We start from the raw sequence: 24,568 nt of genomic DNA on the forward strand, positions 1-24,568 counted from the left end.
ATTTAACCCTTTAACATATTTAAATGTTTCCATGTCCATCCAGTCAGTCATTAGGCAGATCATATTAGTGCTCTGCGAGATTTAAAATTATGAATTTGGTGGTACGAGGCTGAAAATTTGGTGACTCCTGTTCTAGGGGATAATTGCCACCTAAGGTAGTCCTGGAAGCTTAGAAGAAGGAACACCTCACCTAGTCCAGTGTTTCCCAACCTTGGCCACTTGAAGATATCTGGACTTCAACTCCCAGAATTCCCCAGCCAGCATTCGTTGGCTGGGGAATTCTGGGAGTTGAAGTCCAAATACCTTCAAGTCGCCAAGGTTGGGAAACACTGACCTAGTCTATGAGAACAAAAGATCAGGAGGCTGCCAGCATCTTTTTTGACTAACAATTTTTATTAAAAGGCATAAGCTTTCCTTAGTCCTGAGGGAAAAATAAGTTGCTTGAAGATGTTGTAAAAAGGTACTATTTTTGTGCTATAAAGCACCTTTTCAAGAAAATCCCAGATATGCCACTTAGGAAATAGTGAAAATTTGATGCGTAAAAGCACAAAAACAGTATGCTAATGAATCCTTTTTTCTGTTACAAAACTACCACTAGATAATATCCATTTGAAATGAATATATATATTCATTCATATATATACTTGGGAAGTGGCCAAATTATCTTCTTCTATATTTGCACTTCAACAGATGCCAGAAATACGCAGCATTGTTTTTGACGTACATATGTTTTGACAACCAATACTTATTTTTATTATAACTCTTAATTTAGGCTTCCACCTGGAGCCGTCTCAGAGAAACAGTGGATTGAGGATGCCATTAGCTGCACTAATCCATCAACCCACTACTTACTGTTTGCTCTTTCTAACAGGAAATATTAAATTCTCCTATAAGGCAGAACAATGGGTTATATTCTCCAGAATTAGCAAAGCCTACAATGGAACAATGGAAATTAAATTAATGATGATTACAGTAATATAAGTTCCATTGAATTCAGTGGCTCTGTTCAATGATGAAAAATCTAGCTCCAAGTCATGGTAAAACCTTTAGTTATGCAACTCTTATTACATAATTTATCTAATATAGAAATTTAATTAACATTTCCATGATATAAAAATGGATATTTTAAATTCAGAATTCATTAGATTTTGCTTCTATAAAAACGGAGGTGTTACTGTTGGCTTATGTTGCTATGGAGTTTCTGTGAGAAATGAGTCATAGAGTGACATTCTAGAATGTAACTGTAAATGTAGCTAGAAAAGAACATTACAGTTGGTCTTTATCTGTTTGAGTGCAGGAATACTATGGAGGCTTTGGTGCAGGTGCTCTCCTGTCCAGTGTGCTTAGAACTGTTCACTCCCCCAGTGCTGCTCCTCTCTTGTGCACATAATTTCTGCAAAAAATGCTTGGAAAAGATTCTCATCCTTCAAAATTGTAGCCATGTCAATGGGCATTTCTCTTGCCCTATGTGCAGAAAAGTAAGTAGGATCTCATACTGCTAGTACTATATCTCTTTACTTTTGCAAACAAGCTTGTTCTGATATTACTCAATGAAACAAAATCCAAGAATTATGCTTTATCCAAGAGAACAACCAATTACCAAGTAAATTATCTGTGGAAAATTAAACATGAGGTTACAGATCATGGGAAATTGACCAAAAAAAACAGTTGAAATCCAATGTCCTAACTAATGCAAGTGAAGAAAGTCCCTAATTATGAAACTATCTTTTAATATGGTGAAATGGGGAAAAAAAGTACTTTGCATTGGGATAAAGCTAATTATACAAAACCTGAATAGAACAAAAGCCAATTATGCAAAATCTGGACAGAACAAAAATTATTTCCTAGGGAGTGAAAATAATGCGATATTTCACTATAATTTTATGCCAGAGACCACATCTTTAGGAAAATAGCATAAAATGCCTTTTTATGAGCCATACTTATTCATACAATCAAGGTGGTTCTCGACTTATGATCATAATAAAGCATGCCCGTTATATCCATGAGTTATTAACTGAGGTGCTTCCCACCCTGCTGAGTTAGCATAGGCCTTGGAGCTGCTTCCTATATCTGGGTTCTATCCCCTCACCCCACCCATCCCAATCTTTGTTGGCAAACATACCTTTTTTGTAGATCAGCTTTGAGAATAAGCAGCCCATCTGACATGTGCCCTTCCAACTGAGAAACCATCTGGTGCCACATTGGAATTGAGCACCATTTTGAAAATGGGGCAGTTTTTGTGAACTGAAAATTGCAGCTGCTCCCAAAATGGTGCCCACCTTTAGGACCGCACTTGAGATTGCAGAACAACCTGTTCCTGAAGTTGATTTAGAACAAGAATCTCCAACCTGGGCTACTTTAAGACTTGTGGACTTCAATTCCCAGAGTTCCTCAGTCAGCTTTACTCAGCTAGGTTGAAGACCCCTGATTTAGGAGATCACCTTGGGAAGGAGAACCAACTGATCTGCCCTAGTGCTTCCTATACAGTACAGTGGAAGAGGAAGCAGGGCAGGAAGCCCTTCTTCTTCTTCTTCTTCTTCTTCTTCTTCTTCTTCTTCTTCTTCTTCTTCTTCTTCTTCTTCTTCTTCTTCTTCTTCCTCTTCCTCTTCGTCTCTTCTTCATCTCTTCTTCTTTTCTTCTTCTCTTCTTTTCTTAATATTAATAATAATAATAATCATCATCATCATCATAATCATAATCATAATCATAATAATATTTTTTTAAAAAAACAGGATGCAGACACAGAGACCCTACAAGACAGGATGAGGTGGGAGAAATAGATGGAAGGAGCATTGGAGCGTATATGTGGCTAGATGTACGGATGGGTAGATGACCAAGAACCTGATTTTTTTTCATGCTTCTTGGGACACTGCAGGAATTGTAAATTCAGATAAAGGTCACAAGTCCCTTTGTTCAGCACTGTTCTAATTTTGAAAGAACAGTTGCAGAAACAGATGTAAGGATCTGCTGCTTGAGTAAGAGTTGGACTAGATGACCTGCAAGGCCCCTTCCAACTCTGCTAATGTATTTAAAAGACACCTCTGGGGCCTAGAGGCGGAGCTCTTGGCTCACAATCAAGAGGTTGGGAGATCAAACCTAGATAGAAGTTGTAAAACAAAAGACTATCTGTAGCTTAGCATGCTTGGCCACACACATGCATTCCACAGAACACAAGTTAGGCTGAAAAATTTGTTTGCTAAAAGAATTTGAACATAAAGCAGGTACTTAAAAAAAGTTTGCTTCTACAATGGTTTTGTTTCAGATTGTCTACTTGAGAGGAGGAGGACTCATTGGATTACCAAGGAATATCCTAGTGGAGAATGTTCTTGAAAAATTTAAGTATGAGCTTGAAAATCTTCATACCATAGAACAAGACCGTTTGTCTCAAATATGTGAAGAGCATGGAGAAAGCATGTCTTTGGTATAAAACCATATTTCTGTCAGTGAAATTACACACACACACACACACACACACACACACACACACACAGAGTGTTTCTTGGAGAAATGTTCATTTTAAAGTCTACAGTTGACCCCTGTCTTCCTGACTTCTTTAAGTATAACTCAATGTAATGGAACTTTATAGCCATTCAGAAATGGATGACAAAAATATTTAATAATAATCACACAAATTATCTAAAGGTAAAGGTTTCCCCTATCCAGTCGTGTAGGGGTGTTGCTGCTCATCTCTGTTAGCCAAGGAAACCAGCATTGTCCAAAGATATTTCTGTGATCATACATCCAGCAAAGAGATTTTGAAAATCTAAAATCATCAAGTAGTCATTTGAAGTTTTAAAGTCAGGGATGGCAGCCCTAACCTAGCTGTGGATGAAAAAAACCCCACCAACAGCAGCAAATATTGTATTGCACTCTAAGACTTTGTCACCAGGTAATAACAATGTCTTTTCATCCAGGTATGTCTAACTGATGATAAACCAATATGTGTCATTTGCAAGCTCTTTGGAGACCATGAATCCCATACGGTGGCAAGAATTGCTGAGGTGTGTGCAGAGAGGAAAAAGAGTTTCATCAAAGGTTTAGACTGGGTATTCCAACAGTCTGAATATGCTGAACAGGCAAGGAAGGTACAGTCCAAGCAACATGATTCCTTCATTTTATAACATGGCAATTTTTATTTCAGTGATTTTATTTCATGGTTTCAAAAATCAGATCACATGACCAACTTGATTTTTATGACCATGTCTACCTTGGTTGCTATATGAATCACATGATTGTTAAGCAAATCTGGCTTCCTAAATCTTTGCTTCATTAAGCCAGTTTGAATATTGTAAATCTTGATCACAGGACTGCAGAACACTGAATCCATCCTGAATGTGATCTGATTGTTAAGTGCCCAAATCATGATTACTTGACCATGTGTGTGTGTGTGTGCTGCAACAATGTAACTTAAGGACAGGTTATAAGTCACTTTGTTCAGCACTGTTATAATTCTGAGCCATCATTAAGTCAAGGACTACAGGTAGTAATCAGAATAAAATGCATTTACAGGAAGTAAATTACATAGTTAGGTAAAATTTAATACCTAGCTAATTACATCTTACCAGAAGGAGAATAAAACACTATGCTCTCTCTCTCTCTCTCTCTCTCTCTCTCTCTCTGTGTGTGTGTGTGTGTGTGTGTGTGTGTGTGTGTGTATTTGGATGTACATTTGGGAAAAAAGGAAGGGAAGTATCTTGAGAGTACCAATCAAAAGACAAGTGACAGTAATAGGGAAAGAGGTGATACAGTGTAAATCCTTAATTCTCCATCTAAACCTGCTGATTCCTCATAGTCCCTAGGTCATAATCGGGTGGGCTGCTGCCCGGACGAGGGGGAACGCAATGGGGTAGCGAAAATGGAGCTCCGCCCCAGAGCACCCAATTTGCACAGAAAGATGTTGAAAGAAAATGCAGGGCATCCTGCATAAGCCACGCCCACAGTGTGGTAGTAAAAAAAATTGGTAGCCCTTCATTGGTCATAATGCGCCGGAATCAGTGCTGTTGGACTTAAACTCCCAGCAATTAAGAGAAAAGGAATGAAAAGCAACTCGAGATTGGAGCTATCATTGGTTTTATTTCATTATATTAGTTCTTAAATATGTTTGCTTGTATTACTATATTAAACCCATTTCAGTGCCACTTTGGACATTTGAAACAATCTTTGAGAAAACTGGTTGCATCACATTGCCATAGACTTCAATATATACCCCGTGAAACTAGGGAGCCTAGAAAAAATCTACCAGAGCAAACAAAAATAAATGCAAAAGCCAAAGCCATAACAGTGACTATTTGTCTTGGGATGGTTGAGGATTCTACTCTGGTGAGAGATTGGACTAGAAGGCCTCTAAGATCTTGTCCAGCCTAATGATTCTGCTACAGTGCTATTTTAAAGCTGATTCTCCCTTTCCTTCTTGGGCAACCAGCAATGAGCTCAGATGAGCTCATTTTCAGGGAGTTCATTAGTCTAGAAGCATAAATAGCTTCGGTTTAATGCGTTTTTAGTTTTGTTCTGGTGATGTTTGTTGTTTTTAAGTAGAAGGCCTCCAAGAGTTGCACACTTAGCAGCTGTGTAAATTAAATGAAAAGATCACTCTATCAACCGATAGGCAATATTAAAGTAATTAGAACGCAGATCAGTGGCTTCTATAAAAGAAAGGGACAATATTTTAAGTGTAGAAAAGTGTAAAGTTCTGTGGGGTGAGACTTTTGGGGGGGGGGGCAGCAAAGCCCAGATGATCTGAGTCTCTTTATGTATACAGATAGTCCTCAACTTACAATCACAATCGAACCCAAAATTAGTTGCTAAGCGAGACATTTGAAAGTGAATTTTGCCCCATTTGATGACTTTTCTTGCCACAGTTGTGAATTGAATCATTGTAGTTATTAATTTAGTAACCTAGTGCAGTGATTTTCAACCTTTTTTGAGGCACGGCAAATTTTTTACATTTACAAAATCCTGGGGCACACCATCAACCAAAATGACACCCTAAGACACTCTCCTCTCTTTTTCCATTCCTGTCTCCTCCCCCCCTTGTGTGTGTGTGTGTACACATTCTGGAACCCTTTCCAAAAACAGGTGAGGGCTGGGTTTTTTTCTCTCTTATTCTTTGGGTGCTTTTTATCATATGCTTTAAATTAAGAGTCACTTCTCTCTCTCTTTTGTTTCTCTCTCTTTCCTCTCATTCTCTGTCTCAATCATTTTCTCATTTCTCTTTTTTTCCTCCCCTTTTTGCTCATTTCTTTCTCTCTCTCTCTCTCCCTTCCTCTCCTTTTCTCTCTCTCTTGCTTTCTTTCTCTCTCACTCTTGCTTTCTCTCTCTTTCTCTCTTTTCTCTCTCTCTCTTGCTTTCTCTCTCTCTCTCTTTCTCTCTCTCTTGCTTACTTTCTCTCTCCCTCTCTGTCTCAGCAAAAAGTTGTGAGACCGAAACCTGAGCTTCCTTCTTCGCGGCACACCTGACCATGTCTCGCGGCACACTAGTGTGCCACGGCACACTGGTTGAAAAACACTGACCTAGTGGTTAAGTAAATATGGCTTCCTCATTGATTTTGCTTTTCAGAAGGTTGCAACAAGGGATCACATGACTCCAGGACAGTACAACCATCATAAACATAGTTGTAGTGCCAAGCATTTGAATTTTGATCATATGACCATGAGGCTATAATAGTCATAAGTGTGAAAGAGTCTTTTTTTTTTCAGTGCCATTATAACTTTGAAAAGTCACTTAAACAAACTATGGTAAATTGAGGACTACGATAGTTTGGGGTTATGGAAAAATTATGAGTGTATATCCACTTCTGCTACTGCCAGCGGAGTCATAGTAGTTCAACTTCATGTGTTTTTATCTTGGCGCATATGATAAAGAATACTTCTTAAATTTCTTGCTATTATAGTCTTTTAAATAGGACATTATAACATTATCATAACATTTTGCCAGTTTTAGTCAACTTTGTATATTTTAATGGCAGTCACTTTGCCATTCAATGATGTCACATTCGAGATGACTTCCACATAGTCAAAATATATGTAGCCCTAGTTGAAAGTAGGCATTGTTTTGATGGGCTGCATTTCATGATGTCTGGTTTTGTGCAGAAAACACCTTAACAAACTATCTACTATATCGGAGCTGCAGTATCTTTGTAATTTTGTCACCAGAGGTATTTATCAATCGTTGTTTTAATTACCTGAATTGAAGAAGTATTCGGAATTTGTTTTCAAACATTTAAATTGTTCTAAATAGTGTTTTGGTGTGTGTTTTTAATTGTTACTAAACTCTTGTGTGTCATACTTTGACAGGAAATTGAAATAAAGATGAATGAACTTGCATTTACCAATACTGGTGTCAAGGTTATGATTGAAGCTGTAGGGAATAGCCTAATCAAAGGTATCAGATGCAGAATGGCGGAGCTGAAAGGGGAATTATGTAAGGATTATTCTACAAAACTAGAAAAGCTGCAGCTCTTAGCAAATGACCTTCAAGTCCCCACCCACCTTTATCATCAAATGAAAGCCTTTTTGGAACAGCATACCACTTCAGTGCGTTTTCTTCAAGAAGATAAAATATTTAGAAGCAAGTTAGAGAAACTTACAGAAGGAAAGCTTATACAACAAGACACAAATGGCTGTCATATTTCTATTGGGCAATATTTCAAAGATTTGATCAAAGGCATCAGCATTAATAATTATATCTCCTCTAATTCCGATGAAACGCTTGCAAGTTCCAGTGAGCTCCCAGAAGGATTCAAGCTGGAATGTCCTGCGTTTTCTTTCTCTGGTGGATTTCCTGATGAATATTTCTGCCAAGAGGTACTTGATTTTTTCCAGAAATCAAGTGAAATGAAGCAAGAGCCTAATCAACACATGTCCCACAGTGAAGGAAATAATACACCATGTAAAATGGACCTCTCACTAGAAGCGGAATGAATATCAAAGAAAGTCATGATGTAATATGCTTTAGAAAAGAATACCATATTTATATTCCACATACAATGAGTTAAAAACTAACAGCAAGATGTCAATGTACTGGCTGTTCAGTATTAATTCTGAAGTAAAATATTTATAAATGCAACAATACAGTATGCTATTTGATATACCATACACCAGGTGGTGTTAATTATCACTTTCAGGTTAGAAAGTCATTTGAAAGGCTGGGGGGAGGGGGAGAAATACAAAATCTGATGATAGCAAAAATTAAAGAGGATTCTTGGTTGTTTAAAGAAGGGTTATTGAACTACAGTGCTACCTCTACCTAAGAACGCCTCTACTAACAAACTTTTCTAGATAAGAAATGGGTGTTCAAGATTTTTTTTGCCTCTTCTCAAGAACCATTTTCTACTTACAAACCTGAGCCTCCGAAACTGTAACCGGAAAAGGCAGGGAGAAGCCTCTATGGGCCCTCTCTAGGAATGTCTTAGGAGGAAACAGGGCCAGAAAAGGCAGGGAGAAACCTCCGTGGGGCCTCTCTAGAAATCTCTTGGGAGGAAACAGGGCTGGAAAAGGCAGGGACAAGCCTCCGTGGGGCCTCTCTAGGAATCTCTTGGGAGGAAACAGGGCCGGAAAAGGTGGGGAGAAGCCTCAGTGGGGCCTCTCTAGGAATCTCCTGGGAGGAAACAGGGCCTCCACCCTCCCTGTGGTTTCTCCAATCGCACACCTTATTTGCTTTTACATTGATTCCTATGGGAAAAATTGCTTCTTACAAACTTTTCTACTTAAGAACCTGGTTACAGAACGAATTAAGTTCATAAGTAGAGGTACCACTGTATTGGTTTTTTACAGGTTTTATTATTTGAGTTCTCTGCAGCTCTGGATCACAATGCTTTATATAATAAGGATGACAAATTTACTACCCCAGATTCCTCATACATCAATTCAAGCAGCAGTGGGCTACGAGCCGGAATGCTAAATTGCTCTCACCACTGTGGCTCGTAAGTTCTTGCAGGGCCAGCCCGATTTTGCTTCTGCACCTGTGGAGGTAGCAAAATCACGCATGGAGCCGCAGATGTGCTCATGTTTCAGCATGCACGGAAACGGAAAAAAACTCGCTGAAACACAGGCACACCTACGGCTCCGTGCACGATTTTGCAACCTCCACAGGTGCAGAAGCAAAATCGCACTGGTCCTGCAAGAACTTACGAGCCGCGGTGGCGGGAGCAATTTAGTGTTCCGGCTCATGGCCCACCACTGAATTCAAGGAAAGTAAGAGTTACGTTGCAACTCTACACAATGTTGAAAGGAGTCTAAGATTCTATTGGGCTGAATATCTTCAGTGCTAAGTAGAAAAATGAAAGTCTGTTTCTATCACTGTGCACTTTATGCCCAATACTTCATTGTCATTGCAGAACAATTAAAACCTCCCTACGCCATATAGCATCTTTAGAAGTAATTGTGGATTGTCAATAATTCAAAATCAACCAGTTTTCCCTCAATATGTTCAAAACTTTGTTTACCTCTCTCAACATTAGCATTCTAGTTCTTAACAATTTGGGACAAGTTGATATGAACACCACTCTCCTGTAATGACTATGCCACATGGTCTTTGTTATCCATAATTTATAGCACTGGAACCCCAGAACTGTTTCTAAACATGAAGTAACCATTGGAAAATGGCTCTGTATTCTTATATTTCATAACACAGTTGGCAATACTCTGTCATGTCAGTACAACCTACATGCTACCTAGTTCACAGGATGGGGGCTTGCAGGGAAGTCTAGTTATGGAGTCTAGCTTGCCTAGAACAGCATGAACACATGGCATAATGGACAAATGTTTCAGTATTGATTCCTCTAATAATCTGGAAGAAAAATTAGGAATAATGTCTTTATTCAAAAAGATGGTTTTTTTAATAATTTAATTAAAGAGAGTAAGGAACAGTAAAGAGGAATAGAGGCAGAGAAAATTCAAAACTATTTTGATGGAAGTAAATTGATGAAGAGGGCCAAGTGAGTCTCTAGCAGAATTAATGGTATTAAAAGCGATGAAATGATTCAGGATGAAAATGAAGAGAAAGAAGTACAGTCATACCTCGTCTTACGAACCTAATTGGTTCCAGGGGGAGGTTCATAAGACGAAAGGTTCGTAAGACGAAACATTGTTTCCCATAGGAAACAATGTAAAGTCAATTAATCCGTGCAACCAACCCCCCCCCACAAAAAAACGGCGTTCGGTGACTGCTGGGAAGCCGCGCGGCTATTTTAAAAGGTGACAGCCGGCCTGGGGGGCTTCCCAGCAACCTCCCGAACGCCGAACCCGGAAGTTTGGCAAAAGTTCGGGGTTCGGGGGGGGGGTGCTGGGAAGCCCCCCAGCCCGGCTGTGACCTTTTAAAACAGCCGCACGGCTTCCCAGCTGTCTCCAAACGCCAAACGCGGAAGTTCGGGTTTGGCGTTCGGCTTCGGGAGACAGTTGGGAAGCCACACGGCTGTTTTAAAAGGTCGCAGCCGGGCTGGGGGGCTTCCCAGTACCCCCCCGAACCCCGAACATTTGCCGAACTTCCGGGTTCGGGGCTCGGGGGGGTGCTGGGAAGCCCCCCAGCCCGGCTGTGACCTTTTAAAACAGCTGCGTGGCTTCCCAGCTGTCTCCCGAAGCCGAACGCCAAACCCAAACATCCGCATTTGGCTACAGCTGGGAAGCCGCGCGGCTGTTTTAAAAGGTCACAGCCGGGCTGGGGGGCTTCCCAGCACCCCCCGAGCCCCGAACCCAGAAGTTCGGCAAATGTTCGGGGTTCGGGGGGGTACTGGGAAGCCCCCTCAGCCCGGCTGCGACCTTTTAAAACAGCCGCGCGGTTTCCCAGCTGTCTCCCGAAGCCGAACGCCAAACCTGAACTTCCGCGTTCGGCGTTCGGAGACAGCTGGGAAGCCGCGCGGGTGTTTTAAAAGGTCACAGCCGGGCTGGGGGGCTTCCCAGCAACCTCCCGAACCGAACCCGGGGTTCAGAAAAATTTTGCCTCTTCTTACGAACTTTTTTCGAGTTACGAACCGGCGTTCGGGAGGCTGCTGGGAAGCCCCGCCGCCCGGCTGTCACCTTTTAAAACAGCCGCGGGGCTTCCCAGCTGTCTCCCGAATGCTGGTTCGTAACTCGAAAAAAGTTCGTAAGAAGAGGCAAAATTTTTCTGAACCCCGGGTTCGTATCACGAGTTGTTCGTAAGACGAGGGGTTCGTATCTTGAGGTACCACTGTATTAGGAATAATAATAATAATAATAATAATAATAATAATAATTTATTAGATTTGTATGCCGCCCCTTTCCGAGGACTATTAGGGATTTGTATGGGAATGTAATTGATATGGCAATCAGAGGAACTGAAACAAATGCTACAAATAATCAATGATTACTGCCTTAGATTTTATCATTTCAACTTGACAAGCAGCATATCAATAACCACAGCATTTGTTGTGGTTGGCTCTGGGCCAGCTCCTGCCCCAAGGACTGTGGGGGTGGAAGTGGGTGAATCCTCCCAGTGTCAGAGGCCAGTTTTACTACCGACTGCTTTGGACAGCGAAGCGTCAGAAACAGGGAGTGGATGTGAAATGGAATCCTCAGAGGGGGTTAGGGCAGACAGCCCATTAGGGAGCAATTTATCATCATTATCCTAGCTGGATTAGGATGAAGAGACATTCATTGATGTACGCAGCTGCAGGGCAGATTAGGAAAGAGCAGCTGCGTAAATACTACAGGAGATGAGGGAGTTCACCTGTGGTTGGGTGTGGTTGACTAATTGGGGCTGCTGTTAAATTAGCAGTGTGGAAGTTTATCTGTCCAGTGAAAGAGGAAGTGGCTTTTGTCTCAGGATTCTCCAAGGACTCTCTTTGCATTGATTTCAGGACTTTGAAACTAAACCAGTCAAGTGTGTGAGTTGAAAACATTTGAAGGCATGTGGCTGTGATGTCTTCACAGCTGCTTGTTAATTGCTTTGTTTGTTTGTTTTCACCGCATTCAAATCTGTTGCTTTGAAGGTGAGCCCTTTGACTACCAAAAGGGTCTTTTGCTTCTATTTTACTTTAGATAAAAACAGTGCTCTTGATTTTTCAAGTGTGTATGTCTGACTTTCTACCTTTGCACTTAATTGGGGGCTTGTGCCGTGAGCCCGGCAGAACAGCATTAGGATAACCTGTAAATGTGGATATAGTTTTAAAAATATTTTATTTTTAAAAATTATTTTAACAGTGTAATTTAATTACCACATGGCTAGAAAATAACTCACTAGTGGTTATACAGTGAGTAAAAAATTACATTAGTGGAGATTAAAAGAAATCAACAGAAAGAAAAAGAGGTGAAAACTAGCTAAACAAAGAAAAATGTTTAATATTTTACCTGTGTAATGTCAGTATAGAACTAATTCAGTCTTTAAGCTAAAAATTAAACTTAAACTATATGGAAATTTACTATTTCAAATTCTTGTTTTCAGAAGATAAAGATTTTAAATAATTTTTATAAAGACTAGCACAGATAATGGATTCATATTCTGAATTCATTACTCAGTGTCATGGAAATAATATGTAAAATTATCATTTTTGCTGAACTCCATGCTTAGTAGAGCCAAAATTTTCCATTAAATGACAAACTCATTTTATTCATGATGCAATGAATGCAAGTTTCTAAAGTCCTGTCAACTTTGTGAAAAACAAGAAAATGGAATTTGTCTTTCTAAAATGGGAATCAAAACCTTACTTAGAGTCTCAATTACATTAGTTTAATATATCTTCATTGATAGTTACAAGAAACATATTGAAAATTGTTAATGAAACATTTAACAAAATTGTGATTTGATTGAGAAAACTTTGGATCAAGGTTCACATTCCTTACTAGGATACATGTGAGACAAAAATATTTATTTGTCAAAACAAGTACAAGATAATGGGTATGGTATAAACATAAACAAAAGCAACGTATGTATAGGTAAATTTGGACAATAGAACAGGACAGTGATGGTAGGCATGATGGTGCGTTTTTCACATAATTTCTCAGTTTCAGATGCTGACTAGTAAAATTGTAGCAACTGGCTGCTAATCTGAAAAATTATTAGAGAAATGAATGATGCAAGAACATTACTTATGAACTTACTTGATCTTTGAGTAAATATCATACAATCTGCTTTTGTATGGGAAACATACAATATTGTATGGGAAACATACAATTTTGTATGGGAAACATACAATTTTGTATGGGAAACATACAATATTTGAATATTTGAGTAATTTTAAATATCTGAATAATTTTAAAAACAAGAATTTGAATTATTTTATCTTAGTAACATTTCACTATATAAGATACAGAACAAGATTATGTACAATAAAATTAGAAGCCTATTACTGGATAGTGATGAATTGTCATTCCCTGTTGAGTCAGCTTCCATCAATCAAAATGGCAGATTCAAACTAATGCAGTCAAAGAATAAAAGGGTTTCATTTTAAAATAGTTAACTATGGTATTTTTACTAGTAATTTCTTATTGTTGCAATCAGGAAATATTTATGCAGGTTATATCATTTCACAGCCAAAATATAAAATAGTTTAAGTAGAATGCTGCACACACTTTATTTATTTATAGCAATTACATAGCTGTCCAACTTATACCAACTAGTTCCAGCAGTACCAGTATGGCAGAACAGCCCATCCAGCAAACGGACCTGACTCTCACAACAAGCCCAGGCAGCCCTTACAGGCCAGATGCCCCCTTCGAGGAGCAGGGGGAAGTGATTCATTCCCCAGAAGGCAGTGATGGCAAATCTTTTTTTCCTTGGGTGCCGAAAGATATGGGCATACGCTATCACACATGCACCAGTGCCCACATCCATAATTCAATGCCAGGGGAGGGTGAAAACAGCTTCTTCCCCCCAAGGACCTTTGGAGGCTGGAATCAGCCTGTTTCTCAACTTCTGGTGGGCCCAGTAGACTCGAGTTTCACCCTCCCCAGGCTCCAAAGCCTGCCCTGGAGCTGGGGGAGGGTAAAAATGCCCTCCCCCATCCCCCTGGAAGCTCTCTAGAAGCCAAGAATGCCCTCCCAGCTGGCTGGCATACACATGCACATTGAGCTGAGCTAGGGCAACAGCTTGTGTGCCAGTAGATATGGCTCTCTGTGCCATCTGTGCCATAGGTTTGCCATCACTGCCATCAAAGCAGAGCATATAGCAGGCTCAGCCAATGTACAGGAGCACCACATCCACCACAGCCTGGTCTACTCAGGCTTCCCTGGGAGAAATCTGCAGGGTGGCCATCTGGGCATTTCCTACACCATTTATTCAGCATTACTGGCTGGATGTGTTTGCCTTGGCCAAGTCCTCCTTTTGCCACAGTGTGCTCCAGCAGGTTCTCTGGGAATCAGAAGATCCAGCCCCAACAGAGGCCTGTCCTTAGGAATGCCAGCTTTGGTATGTTCCATTCCTGGACCATCCTGAAGCCTCACTGGAGGAGGGTTGGTCCTACCTGAACACCTTTTCTCATGTAGGTTGCAGGATAGGCTGGCCCTACCCTTGAATAATTGTAGGGTCTGGATCTGGAAGGCTGTGGTCAGGGCATCTAACCGGGATAGGTTTGTCTTGTTATAGCTTTGCCTTTGTCGTTGAGCCAGACAGAAGGGCAATGCCAGAGAGAGGCAACGGGGCATGGCTATAAAATTATAACTTTATCTCCAGGCAAAAGGACAAAGTCGCCACCCATTCCTGGCCTATCATACAGCCTATATTGAGAAAAGGCATTTAAGTAGGACCAAGGCTCCTTTCCCCCTACTAGTTCTGTGGGTGTGGACAGGTGGGTATGGTGGGGAAGGATACTGCAAAATCTCTATTCCTACCCCACTCTGGGCCCAGCCAGAGGTGCTATTTGCCAGTCCTCTGAACTACTGAAACTTTCTGCTACCGGTTCTCCAGAACCTGTCATAACCTGAATTTTATCCCTGGTCAGAATGGTTGCTTCACCCTCATCCTGTGATTAAGACTGTTTCAGCGCTGTGCCCTGGCCTAACCCAAACTAAAATGCGTTCAGTTAATCTGTTTCATCTACGGCCCTTGGTAGCTTTGTGTTTACTACCTTCTCAACAATCTTTCCTGAAAAGGGAAAATTGGAGACTGAAAGAATGTTTTCTAATACTGTGGAGTTCAAGAATGACTTCTTATGGTACACTAATGCCTCCTTCAGAGCAGTGGTACCACCCCCTTCCACAAAGAAGCATTAATCACTGCCTGGAGCCATACTGGGAATACAATGGAAATAAGACTTGGTTCCAAGTTGCTATACCATACAACTAATTTTCCCAGAAAAAATATGAATATTACAATGCAAAAATGTCTACTATTTCAACTGAAATGGATGAGCCCTATTTAAACGATGTAAGGCTAAAGTGATATTCATTTTTCTTTCCTGTGATTCTTTTAAAAATGACTGTGCCCAACATTAGAAGTAAAATATTTTTCCTTGCATAAATTTTTAAAAATTCATTCTCATATGTATATGAAAGTGGAATGCAGGCTCCCTCTTGTGATAAAAAAATAGAACTGAAATTTCAGTATCTTTTAGAAACCATTTAGAGAAAATGTTTGATTCATTTCTATGTAATTGTGTATGAGCAAATGATAAAATCCCACCTCCTCAGCCAGTGTAATTATTTATACATTTGTACCAATCTCAATAGCAATTCTATTTTCACTGAAATAGGAAATTCATTAAGGAAACTTCATTGACTGAGTGAAAAAACAGACAGAAACTAGAGGATATCACCTTAAATTATTTCATGAGCTAGCATTATTATTTTCAGTTAACAGCTTCAACTATGGTGCTGCTCAACTGTTAGCTCAATAAATTAATAATTATACCTACCTACCTGTAAGGTAAATTTAATGACCTTCCTTTAAGCGATATAGGTCATTACTGCTTCCTTTTGCTTTACTAATTTATTTATAACTGCTTCCTTTTGCTTTACTTATTTATTTATTGACTGTCTTCCTTATTTTTATACCAAGCACTTTCTTCCTATTTCCCCCACAACAGTCACATGAAATGGGGAGTGCTGAGAGTGGCCCAATGTCACCCAGTCAACTTAGAGCCTAAAGTAGAATTAGAACTGTCTCCTCCTTTCTATAGAATGTTAATATTACCTTTTTCAGATTGGTTACTGTATTTATCTGAAAAATGCAGATATTTTCTACATATTTATAGGGCATGCTATGGTAAGCTTTTGATAATTCTACCTTTGTATACATTTTTATGACATAGCGTTTTGTCCAGTCCTGAATCTTTTTTAATTCTGTCCCTAATATGTTCTCTACTCCTGACAATATATTTATAAGAGAGTTGGAAGATTCTTAGACTATAATATCCCCTATAGATTGCCTTATAGAAATTATCAACCAAGTCAGTTAATGCCATCTCAACATCCAAATAAACAGTTAGAAAAAACCCTCCCCAATATATATTGCTCAAAAAAATAAAGGGAACACTCAAATAACACATCCTAGATCTGAATGAATGAAATACTTTGTTCTGTACAGAGTTGAATGTGCACAACAGCAAGTGAAATTGATTGTCAATCAGTGGTGCTTCCTAAGTGGACAGTTTGATTTCACAGAAGTTTGATTTACTTGGAGTTATATTGTGTTGTTTGTTTTTTTGAGCAGTGTATATAGTCATGGAGAGACGCTGAAAACAAAGAGAAGCTGAGGACAAAAAAAGAGGAAGAACACATGAGGATGGTTCTCCCTTTACCAAGAAGTTAAAAGTAAGGAAGTAAAACTAACAGCTTCTATTCCCCCATATGAACTTCTGCTTTTAAAAAAAAAATCTTTTGAAGAATGACTGCTTTCTTGGGAATCTCTTGAAAGGAAGAGGCAATAGCTGCAGATAAAATATCACATGCTTTGCATAAGTAAACTTGTAACAGAAAGAAGCAAGTATCATTTCAGTGATCTCTGTTGAAAAGAAGCAATGGAACTGTTTAAGCCTTAAAGTCATGTGCTTTGAAATTTTTTTTTTACAACCAACAGCGAGCCCACAAATACAAAACATAAGTCATTGCACATACTGTGCCTATTATGAAACAGCCCTTGTGCAGTCTAAAGTTCCCTGAATCTGCTATACAGAAATTAATTATTGTGTGGGTGCAAGTTATGCAGTATAATTTTAGGAGATTAAATTTAAATTAGCCCTTCAGTAAAGAGAAAATGACTTCTACTTCAAATCTGCTCCCACAAGATACTTATATGCAAATTGCAGTTATAGCAGTAAAGAAAGCTGCAATCACAGTTGAAGCAGCATCACGATCCCCCCTTCCCTTTCGTGTAGCCATAGATGAGTTGAGGACACCTAATCCATGGAAAAGAATCCTAGACATCTACAACCGCAAAGCCATTTTCTCCCATTGCCGGCCTAAGTGCATCCTCGGTACCACCTTGGCCTTTTTATTTACGCCCCTTTTCAAAACCGTCAGTTCGCTCGCGGAAGGAAGCGCCTGACCCAATTCCAAGCGCGCTTCCATCCAATTCCATCAGACTCGGGATTTTCTTGGAAGATTCCATTTTCCTTGTTTCCATTTTTCCGCATGCCCGAGAGGTTGCCATGCCGTTTATCACGCTGCAGCAAAAAAAAAAAAGTAATGGGGGCTGCAGTCCAATACACATTTACTTCAGAGTAAGCCTCAGCGAACCCCAATTACCCGAATACCCGAATAATCAGGTAAAATATAAGCGTGACCACGCTTGTTATTTTACTACCTGATTATGGAATTAAGTTTTCTGCTGCTTTCCCAGCAGGAAGGCGGTAAGAAACCTTTTTTTTAAAAAAAAAAAGAAAAATAGGGGATCTCAATGCAATTGGCAAGTAGGACCGCGAAGGGCGGGTCCTAATTTAGAGGGGGTTCTTTTGAGCGGAGGGGGGTGTTGGGTGGAAGAAAAAGAGCAGATATATATTTCCGCGAATGCTGGCATCGAAGGTCGTGGGATTCACTTCTGACTCATCTTCCAAGGAAGGATGAGGCGATTATGTTACGGCGGGATTGATGCTCTCAGCCTCCCCCCCCCCGCCCCTGTCAATGGGAAGACATTCTCCCGCCTTGGCAAAAGGAAAAAAAGAGATGAATTGAGATCCGCAGCATTCAAGCCCCCAACCAGGTAAGGAAGCTAGCTGCTGCCACAAGAGCGCTCCTCTCACCAAATCAGAACTCGCGATCTACCCAAGGGGCGAGACTTATTCCAACTCTAGGCCAATGGTTGCGCTCAAAATGGGGTAAAGGACAGGTGGCTTGCCCGCCTTCCTTTAACTCGCCACACAGTCGGAAGGCGGAGCTTTTCTTTAGGCGCTTTGGGGAGGGGGGTGGGGACGTCATCCGTTTTTTTTTTCCCGTGATCCAACGCTGTGGAAAGGCGGTAGCACTGCTGCAGTAGCGGCGACGCCGCCGCTACCGAAGACGACTCCATCCGGGTCCTTGGACGGGGCTGTAGAGACGGAATCGCCGTCTTACAGGTAACGGTCGTGTGCTCGCGAGCGAGGGAGGGGACGAGGCGGCATCAGCGAAAAGAAGACGTCGGCCTGTTTCGCAGGGGAGCCGGATTGTTCCGCCTGTGCGGGAAGAACGGCTTTAGGCCTCTCCCTGCTACTTCTTGAGACCATGGACGGGAGGGAGGAAAAAAAAGGGCTAAGTTTTCCCGCTCCCTCATTCCCTCCCGCCCTTTTTCCTGTCCGCTTTCACCCTGCATCCTTTCTTCCCTTTCGCCGCCCCCCTCCTTGCCGCGCCTTCCCTGACAAACCTGAAGGTCCGAGAAAGCGCCGCCCATTCTGCGGCCGCTGATTGGCTCCTGGGCTGTAGTCCTCCTCGCCATTGGTCCGGAGATGCCTCTCCTAGGCGGGGAGCGTCACTTCCCGTAGCAAGTTCGAGATGTGGGCAGAGGGAGACCTTGGCTGCCGGGGAGGGATGAGGAAAAAGGGGGTGGGGCGCCGGATGATGCTACGGCGGGGACTCCCAAGCACGATGAGCGAAGCCCCGCCCCGTCTCTCGAGACGCTCCGCTTCCCGCCTATTGCCGGCCGAGCGTTGTCGCAGCTTCCTTCTTGCCGCGCGCCTTCGAGACCTCCCCTCCCCCCTCTCCGGCTCGAGCCCCGGCCGTTGGGGGCGGGGGGGGGGGGGCGAGCGATGAGGAAAAGTGGGGGAAGGGCTGCTGCTGAGCGTCGGGAGCTCCCAATGGGCCGGAGCGCCCCCCCTCCCTAAAAGGAGGTGGGGGCTTCTTGGCAAGCGGCTTTGCTACCACGAGGCGCGCCGCCTCCTTCCCGCGCAGTCTTTCGCCTGACGGGAGAATTATCCTCACCCCCGCTTGCTTGGCGAGCCTCGGTCCTTGTCCTTTATAGAGGGAGGCTTGTTTTTGGGGTGTGTTTGTGTGTGGGGGTGAACAGCTGGATCGGGATCTCCTCAAGGAATCCGGCCAATCAAATATTTTCGCGCCTCTTTAGCTAATTTGTACTGCCCGTCTCGGGTTGTTTGAATTTGAAGCCTTGTAGTAATTTTGTCTGAGGCGGGGGAGGGATTTCTCCTCCCCCCCCCCATTTTATGGCGCTTTTTATTTTTTAAGCCGTCCGCTATTTTAATCGGCGGATCATGTTGGGACTCGTTGGAGATGCGAAAGCCAGAATAGATTTTTTTTGAGTGTCGCCCCCCCCCCTTGCTAGCAAGTTTGCTAATTATTATTTTTATTATTATTTTGGATACGGTTTTACCGTATCCAATTCAAACATTGAGCCATTATACTCTGGAGGTAATATTTTCTGAATGGATGCTGGTTAAGTCCGAACTTTCAAAGAGTTTGATTATGTGGGGAATATATTAATGTTAGTCTTGAGATTCATGGACTATAGAATCATTCAGTTCACATAACAATTTTCAAAGCAAACTTTGGGCTCTTTAAATTTTAAAATACCTAAGCATTTTCTGAGTAAAGGTTTATTAAACAAAGCCGTTGGAAAGGGTTTTGGCTTCATTTTAATTAGAGTAAATTAGTATACATGCAAAGCTTAGTTTAAGCAACTCAAAAAGTACTACTTTCAGTATGTTTGATCTTTTTCTAGATTTAAAAGATTAAAGCATTTTCCAAAATAACCAAATGGTAGATGCCTTTTTATTGTTAGCTATAAATGCTGAGTGATTGCTGCTGCCAATAAACCTCAAGTATTTATGAATATGTGCAGGTGTTGGTGGGGAGAATTGACATTTTGTCTTGAAAGTGAAGCTAGCATAGTGATGTTAGTGAGGGTAGTGCTTCATTGAAATTTATGAATTTCAAGTAACTTGAATTAATGACATGAAGTCTGATTTACAAATTTATTAAATGAAATTATTGAATACAAACAAAGTTATTTTGTAGGAACAAGCTGTCATTCTTCAGTTTTTTATTTGTCCTTAGAATAAGCAATTAAAGAACCTTAGATCAAATATTTTATAAGCTTTTCAAGAGCTGTTACATTTGAAAAATAATTGTTTATTTTTAAAAATTATAAGCATTAACAGACAAAGCAAATTCATTCCCATGTACTAAAACACAGGCCATACATTTATCAGTAAATATATTAAATATTTTGGTAAGTTTACCATAATATTGCAAGTTGCAAGAGCAACTTGTCACATAGATTCTGCTATCTACTTACAGGAGTATGAACCTTATTCAACTGTTTTGATTATCCCATTCAAATATAGTAAACAAAGTTTAGATTTATTATGGAGCTTTATAGTTTTAAACTATGGATTTTTCATAATTTTCAGTGGCGATATTTGGAGTTCAAGTTTCAGTATGACTCCTGTATTTACTGTCATGTTATTCATTCTCACCCAGCTTGTCCCATCTATTTCTTATTCATTTTTGCATCAATTATCTGTTTGTGACAGAGAAAAAAAGATCCTATGTCTATAGTTCATTCTAAATTTCCAAAACGTGAATGTTAGTACCCTGTTTTCACCAAAATAAGACATCCCCTAATAATAAGCCCAATCAGGCATGGCAATAAGGCCAAGCACTTATTTCAGGGTTCAAAAAAATACAAGGCAAGGTCTTATTTTTGGGGAAACACGATATTTACCAGAGCAATTTTAATATAACAAATTACCAAAATGTTCTTTATTTACAACCTGTGTTTTATTTCAATATAAAGAATAGTATTGGTTTCCTGCCCCTTTAATGTATTGTCATAACATCTGGCATTTCTTACTGCTGAAATTGCAGTTGCATGCTTTTATTTGTTTAGGATGGTTTTCATTAACTTTCCTTCCTCCTTTTAGGTTTGAAAGTGGAATAGAATGAGGAGCACTGTATAATAGTTGTCTTGCATCAGTATTTGAACTCAACTTAATTTCTTCATCCAAAGAAGTTCCCCAGTCTGAATCATTTGGATATTGAACTAGAGAGTATGGCTTTGAAATACCGTACATAATTAAACAACTGGAGAGATGTTTGTTTTAGCAGCCTTTTAAAAAAGACATTGTCATCTGTTAAATGAAGATACTGCTCTGTGGGATGAGGTAGTAGGTTGTATAGTTTTAGGGTCATACCCACCACTGGGAGATAACTATACAATCTACTGTCTTTCCTAAGGAAGCAGATAATCATCAGCAACATTAGTCTGATTTTATTCTGAAACTGCTTGCAGTGGTAGGTAATATACATAATTGAACATTATTTCAAGGAAGAAAGAAAGTAAACAATGGAACTTGCACTGGTGCCATATTTAATAGCATTTAAAGTTACCAATGATATGAGAAACTTGAAAGGGAAACAACTCATTCAAAGGTAATTCAAAACATTTTGTGTTTAAATTACTTTTGACCAGTTTTGGCAGCATTTTCCTATTCCTAGTACCTGTTTTCCATAATTCAAAAGGTGGTTTTTTTGGGGGGGGGGGGGCATGTGAGCCCAAAAGTTACCTGCTACATTTTAGAATCAAATACAAATGAATATTCTCTGAACAAATTTATTTTCAAAATACGTTTCTCTTATCGGGTTGAGGTAGTAGATTGTATAGTTGTAGGGTAGTTATTTTGCCCTCTTCAGGAGATAACTATACAATCTATTGCCTTCCCTGAGGAGTAAAAATTCTACAGTGTTCTTAATTTATAGTTTGCTTTACAATAAATTACAAGTGTCCTTTTGTTTTTACCATCAAACTGCACATGAGGTTGTAAGAATCATTTGCTTTTATTTACTTGTTGAGAAGGGAGAATGTTTGTATATTAGCTCATGGTCTTATTTAAAAAATACATTATAGTGAAATTAATCTACTTTAAGAAAGTAACCATTGTTTTGTTTCAAATGGACTGGGGATATTCTTATGTACAGTATATACTAATCCAGCGTTTCCCAGCCGGTGTGCCGCGAAGCTCCTAGGGAAGCTCCAGCTGGGCGGGGCGCTGCCAGTGCCTCCGACCTCCTGGCTCCTGCCCGATGCCGCGGTTTCTGGCGCTCTCCTGCTGGGCCCCAAAGAAGGAAGGCAGGAAGAAGGAGAGCTTCATTCTTCGCGCCTTTTTCCCGCCTTCCTTCTTTGGGGCCCAGCAGGAGAGCGCCAGAAACCGCGGCATCGGGCAGGAGCCGGGAGGTCGGAGGCACCGGCAGCGCCCCACCCAGCTGGAGCTTCCCTGGCGTCGGCGGCAAGTGTCCTTTGGGGCCCGGCGGGAGGGCATTGGCGGTGGGAGCGGGGGGGGTGGCTGCAGCGGCCGCAGGCAGTCGCGGGGAGAGCTCCAGGGTGGAGGCACCGATGGTGGCAGTTGGACGTGCTGCTGGACGCTGTACATATACGCCGTCCAGCAGCACGTCCAGCTGCCGCTGTCAGGGCTCCCGCTTGCAGTCAGCTGAGAGAGAGAGAGAGAAAGAGAGACATATAAGAGAGGCAGAGAGAGAGACATAGCAAGAGAGGCAGAGAAAGACAGAGCGAGAGCAACATAGATAGAGAAGTAAAGAAAGAGAAAGAGACCTAGCAAGAGAGGCAGAGAGAGAAAGAAAGAGACAGAGCAAGAGAGAAAGAGAGACATAGCAAGAGGCAGAGAGAGAGAAAGAGAGATAGCAAGAGAGGCAAAGAGAAAGAAAAAGACATAGCAAGAGACAGTGAAAGAGAGAGAGCAAGAAAGAGAAAAAAGCAAGAAAGATAGCGAGAGAGAGAGAGAGCAAGGGAGAGAGAAAGACAGAGGAAGGGAAGGAGGGAGAGAGAAAGAGCAAAAAAGAGAGAAAGAAAGAGGGATGGAGAGAGAGAAAGAATGGAAGGAAGGAAAAGAGAGAAAGAGGGAGAAATAGAGCGAAAGGGAGGAAGAGAGAGGGTTTTTTTGTCCAAACTTTTCTTTAGCCCGCCTGCCCCCGCTCCCCCCCTTCAATGTTCCCCAGGATTTTGAAAATATGAATAATGTGCCGCGGCTCAAAAAAGGTTGGGAAACACTGTACTAATCATTTGTTAGGATGTCAAAATATTTAACACTTAAGGATGTTTCTTGTTTACCACAAATGAACAATGGTAATGAACCTGCATGTGTTTTATACTGCATAATCTTTAAAGATGTGCATAATATTTCACAATGACCTTTTTTTTTTCGACGAATGAAGAAATGGTGGGGTTCCTAGGAAGAGGTAGTAGGTTGCATAGTTTTAGGGCAGTGGTTTTGCCTCTAAGGAGTTAACTATACAACCTGCTGCCTTTCTTAGGGCTTTAATATCACAACAGGATCATAGTTGGTTGAATTACATGTTCCTGATCTAAGTTATTCTATAAATTTGCAAGATTTACCATTACATTTTTGTCCTTTGAATCAAATGAACCAAATAATGTACATGCATATTGGGGAGAAGTGTTGTTGTGATTTCAAATATCTTGTCTAGTATTGCTCTTGTATTTATGTATGTATTTTCATAATAAAATAGAAATTCAGTGTTGAGAGAGCATATTGTATTTTTTATGTATTGTTTCCTTCTAATATTTTCTGGTTTTATCTCATACTTCAATAAAGCCTCTGTATATTTTAGAATAGATTAATTGTTGGTATGCCTAAGCAACTATGTTCTATGTAAATGAGATTGAGTTTTGATCTACATATCAGCAGAGTAACTCCTAAAATTGCACAGAGAAGGACTATAATAGATGTTTGAGAATAATCAGATTCTTCTACCCTGGGAGATAAAATCCCAAATTTTGTTTCTCCTAATTTATTTGTCTGGGAAAGACAGACAGACATCTTGAAATGTTGTCAACTGCTCCATTCTGAGCCTTCCTATTCTGGTTCAGTCTGACTCATGATTCTCAGTGCATAATATAAATATGCAAACAGAACACAAGAGAACAGAAACACAGGAAAACACCCCCTTTTCAATGAAGAAAATTTCAGAAAGCAATTGAAAATACCATTGGGGCAGGGGTATCAAACTCCAGCCGGGGGGGGGGAAGGGGAGTTGCCCAGAGTGCTGCAGGAGATGTTTGTCCCATTCCCCCCCTCTGGCAGCCCACGGAGAAACAATGCTGATCTAGGCCGTGAAGAAATCCAGTTTGACACCCCTGATCTAGTTAATAACCCTTAGTGACCCCTATGAAATTATTTTTGCACATTTTTCATGCAGTGAACAAGTTATCTGCTTATTTA

At 40.8% G+C, this 24,568-nt stretch overlaps 1 protein-coding gene across 1 annotated transcript; it reads left to right on the forward strand.

The window, feature by feature from the left end:
• The first annotated feature begins 1,304 nt into the window (after positions 1-1,304).
• On the forward strand, positions 1,305-7,921 carry LOC139158459 (tripartite motif-containing protein 54-like). The gene is made up of 4 exons (XM_070735769.1): positions 1,305-1,478; positions 3,263-3,421; positions 3,915-4,085; positions 7,293-7,921. Exons 1-4 carry the CDS (start codon positions 1,305-1,307, stop codon positions 7,917-7,919), a joined length of 1,131 nt encoding a protein of 376 aa, XP_070591870.1. The 3' UTR covers positions 7,920-7,921.
• The last annotated feature ends 16,647 nt before the right edge of the window (positions 7,922-24,568 follow it).

This window comes from Erythrolamprus reginae, chromosome 2 (assembly GCF_031021105.1).
Source record: "Erythrolamprus reginae isolate rEryReg1 chromosome 2, rEryReg1.hap1, whole genome shotgun sequence".
Classification (NCBI taxonomy): Eukaryota; Metazoa; Chordata; class Lepidosauria; order Squamata; family Dipsadidae; genus Erythrolamprus; species Erythrolamprus reginae.

Coding starts and splice junctions, on each gene's coding strand:
- LOC139158459 (XM_070735769.1), top strand. CDS start 1,305: ATGGAGGCTTTGGTGCAGGTGCTCTCCTGTCCAGTGTGCTTAGAACTG. Junction 3,422..3,914: donor ATGGAGAAAGCATGTCTTTG/GTATAAAACCAT, acceptor CTTTTCATCCAG/GTATGTCTAACTGATGATAA. Junction 4,086..7,292: donor ATGCTGAACAGGCAAGGAAG/GTACAGTCCAAG, acceptor ATACTTTGACAG/GAAATTGAAATAAAGATGAA.